At 44.9% G+C, this 2,722-nt stretch overlaps 1 protein-coding gene across 2 annotated transcripts in view; it reads left to right on the plus strand.

Annotated features, from left to right (window-relative positions):
- The first annotated feature begins 576 nt into the window (after positions 1–576).
- Positions 577–2,722, plus strand: part of st8sia3 (ST8 alpha-N-acetyl-neuraminide alpha-2,8-sialyltransferase 3) — an 11,170-nt gene continuing 9,024 nt past the window's right edge. For both annotated transcript variants that reach the window (XM_014026614.1, XM_014026615.1), the window contains exon 1: positions 577–964. In XM_014026614.1, the coding sequence (XP_013882068.1) occupies positions 801–964 (164 nt within the window). In that variant the 5' untranslated portion in view covers positions 577–800. The remainder of the gene's footprint in view (positions 965–2,722) is intronic.

The raw sequence follows: 2,722 nt of genomic DNA on the forward strand, positions 1-2,722 counted from the left end.
AACACAGGTTCTTTAGCACATAGGTCAGGAAACGTATGATCCTGGAAGCACAGGTTCTTGGGAACATGGGTACCAGAGAACATAGTTTTGGGGAACTTAGGTACTGGGTACATAGGTTTTTGGGAACATACGTACCAGGGAACTTAATATCATGGGAACACAGGTTTTTTGCAACATAGTTTCCAGAGAACATAGCTTTTGGAAACAGTTTTTGGGAACCTAGGTTATTGGGAACACACATTCTTTGGAAAATATGTAGCAGGGAACATAGGTTCTTGAGACCATAGACACCAGAGAACATATTTTTTGGGAACATAGGTACCAGGGAACTAAGATTATTGGGAACACGGGTTCTTTAGCACATAGGTCAGGAAAATTAAGATCCTGAAAGTACAGGTTCTTGGGAACATGGGTACCAGAGAACATAGGTTTTGGAAACATAGTCTTTGGGAACTTGGGTTCTTGGAAACACAGGTTCTTTGAAATATACATACCAGGGACATAGAGTTTTTNCCTGGTCATGTTTTCTCCTATAAACCGACACCAGGACTACAAACCCAGTCAGAACCAGGACCAAGGAGGAGGACAGCAGGTCCAGACCCCCCTCCTCCCGGCGGGACGCACGGACCGTCATGACGTCACTTCTTCCTCCGCAGATGATGACATCAGCAGCGCGACCCGCAGCTTCCTCTCGGTCCATGAAACGGATCCGCGGTCCTCCTCCTCACTGATGCTCCGGTCCTAACAGGAGGGGGTGGACCGGGCCTGGGGGGGCGCCGCTGCCCCCGAACAGAACCAGGATGGTGCGGATCGCCAGCGCGCTGGGWCTGATCATCTTCAGCGTGGCGCTGCTCATCCTGTCCCTCATCAGCTACGTGTCCATCAAGAAGGACTTCCTGCTCGGGACCAGCAGGTTCGGACCCAACGGAGGGCCCAGGATGTACATGTTCCAYACCGGGTTCCGGTGAGTCCACCTGCGGACCGGCCGCGGCTCACGGGCTGGTCCGGAGGACGGGTTCGGTTCTCCTGAGCAGACCAGGACCTCTGCTGTCAGAGGCCTGCAGGGATCCTGACCCCCCAGAACCAAAACCCGATTCTGTTCAGCAGGTCAAAGACGGCAGAGCGGTTCAGGTGAAGCTTATGAACAGTTAGTATCTTACCTGTTACAGATAACGACCAAACTGACGAGCTAATGGCTAGTCAGACATGTTGTTGTGGTCAGCTTTATTTACACGATCCCTCCTGTAAAAACTCACAAATAGCAGCAGCAGCAACTAGCTGTAGCACATTAATTTGGCCACTTTTATGCTAGAATATTACATTTCCAGGGGCGTCACTGAGGGGTGGGCAGGGGGGGGGGGGCAGTAAGATGACCCCCTCGATACCCCCCCATCCTCAGACACTCAATGCAAAATCTGTCCGTTAGCAAAATATGTTTTGATTTCRTAAGAGACCGTCCAGTTTTTCATAAAATATTTTGCTAACAGACCAGTGAGGTTTAACAGCATAAAAATTAGTTGCTAWAAAGAATGAAACCTTCATTGTTAGCTTTCAGTGTTAACAGGTTATGAGTTAGCAAAAACTCCTAATTGATTAGCTAAAGACGTAGTTTCACTAACGTTAAAACAAAAAGAAAAATAGAGGAAGCTAATTCGAACAGCTAATCGCTAACCACTAAGTTGTCTGTTACTCAGTTTGTGTCGCGTCTTTGTCTCATTCCAGCTGAAGACTGGTGGGACCGACTAATGTTAGCTTGTAARATATTAAAACAGCTTTGCTAACTCAATCTGCTAACTAAAASTATAGCTTAACTAAGGTTAAACGTWAAAAAAAATTAGCAGAAGCTAATACCAGCTGTTAGTATAATGCAGCTTGTTAGCTGTTAGCGCAGTTAAAGTTGACATGACCTGAAGCCGGAAGTTAATTGGTCCACCTACGATTTTCATAGTGAAAAGGCTAATCTGCTAATTGAAAAATTAGTTCCGCTGTTAGCTGTTAGCTGTTAGCTGTTATGATTAGCTGATTAGCGGAGCTACGCCCACCACTCCAGCCAAACATGGGCCTCTTATCGTTTGGTGGAGGCTAATAATTATCCTCTTTTAGCTGATTTGTTCCACAGTTTTAGCTTTTTGCAAAGTATTTACGCTCTGTTGATTCTTTTGACAAGAATTTTTAAAAATCAAACAAAATAAAATCCAGATTTCGATGTAGCAAAGTGTCTATTTTTATGGAACTTTTGTACTTTTCAAAGTTCTCTGAAGATATAAAACCTGAAAAAGCAGTATGTTTTGGGTTAAAAAGGTTTATTTTTTTTATTTTAGCCTCCTGAAGCTCAACATATAACCAAATTGATGACAGACTTTTATTTTGAAACATCTGATGAGAACGTTGTGTTGATAATTTAAAACTGAGTATTTTTAATAAATAATCAGTGTCTGCAGAACCTTTGTCCCATTTAGTTTCCTCGGCTCAGTTCTGCAGGTTTTAGTTTTTAGTAAAAGTTCAGTTTAGTTGCCGCAGAGCGCCATGAAAAGCTGTTCCTGTAAATCTTCTGGTCTTGGGGCTAAAACGTCGTCTGCCCGACGATGTTTCAGGAAGGCGGCGGTCAGTTTCGTCCTTGGCGGCTGTGATTTACAACCTGAGAGCCGCATTCGTTTTCCTCCCGCCTGTAATCATTTTCCTCCTCGCTCACCGTCATCCAGAGCCAAGGTCACCCTGAGGA

The sequence above is a fragment of the Austrofundulus limnaeus genome, unplaced genomic scaffold (assembly GCF_001266775.1).
Source record: "Austrofundulus limnaeus strain Quisiro unplaced genomic scaffold, Austrofundulus_limnaeus-1.0 Scaffold572, whole genome shotgun sequence".
Lineage (NCBI taxonomy): Eukaryota > Metazoa > Chordata > Actinopteri > Cyprinodontiformes > Rivulidae > Austrofundulus > Austrofundulus limnaeus.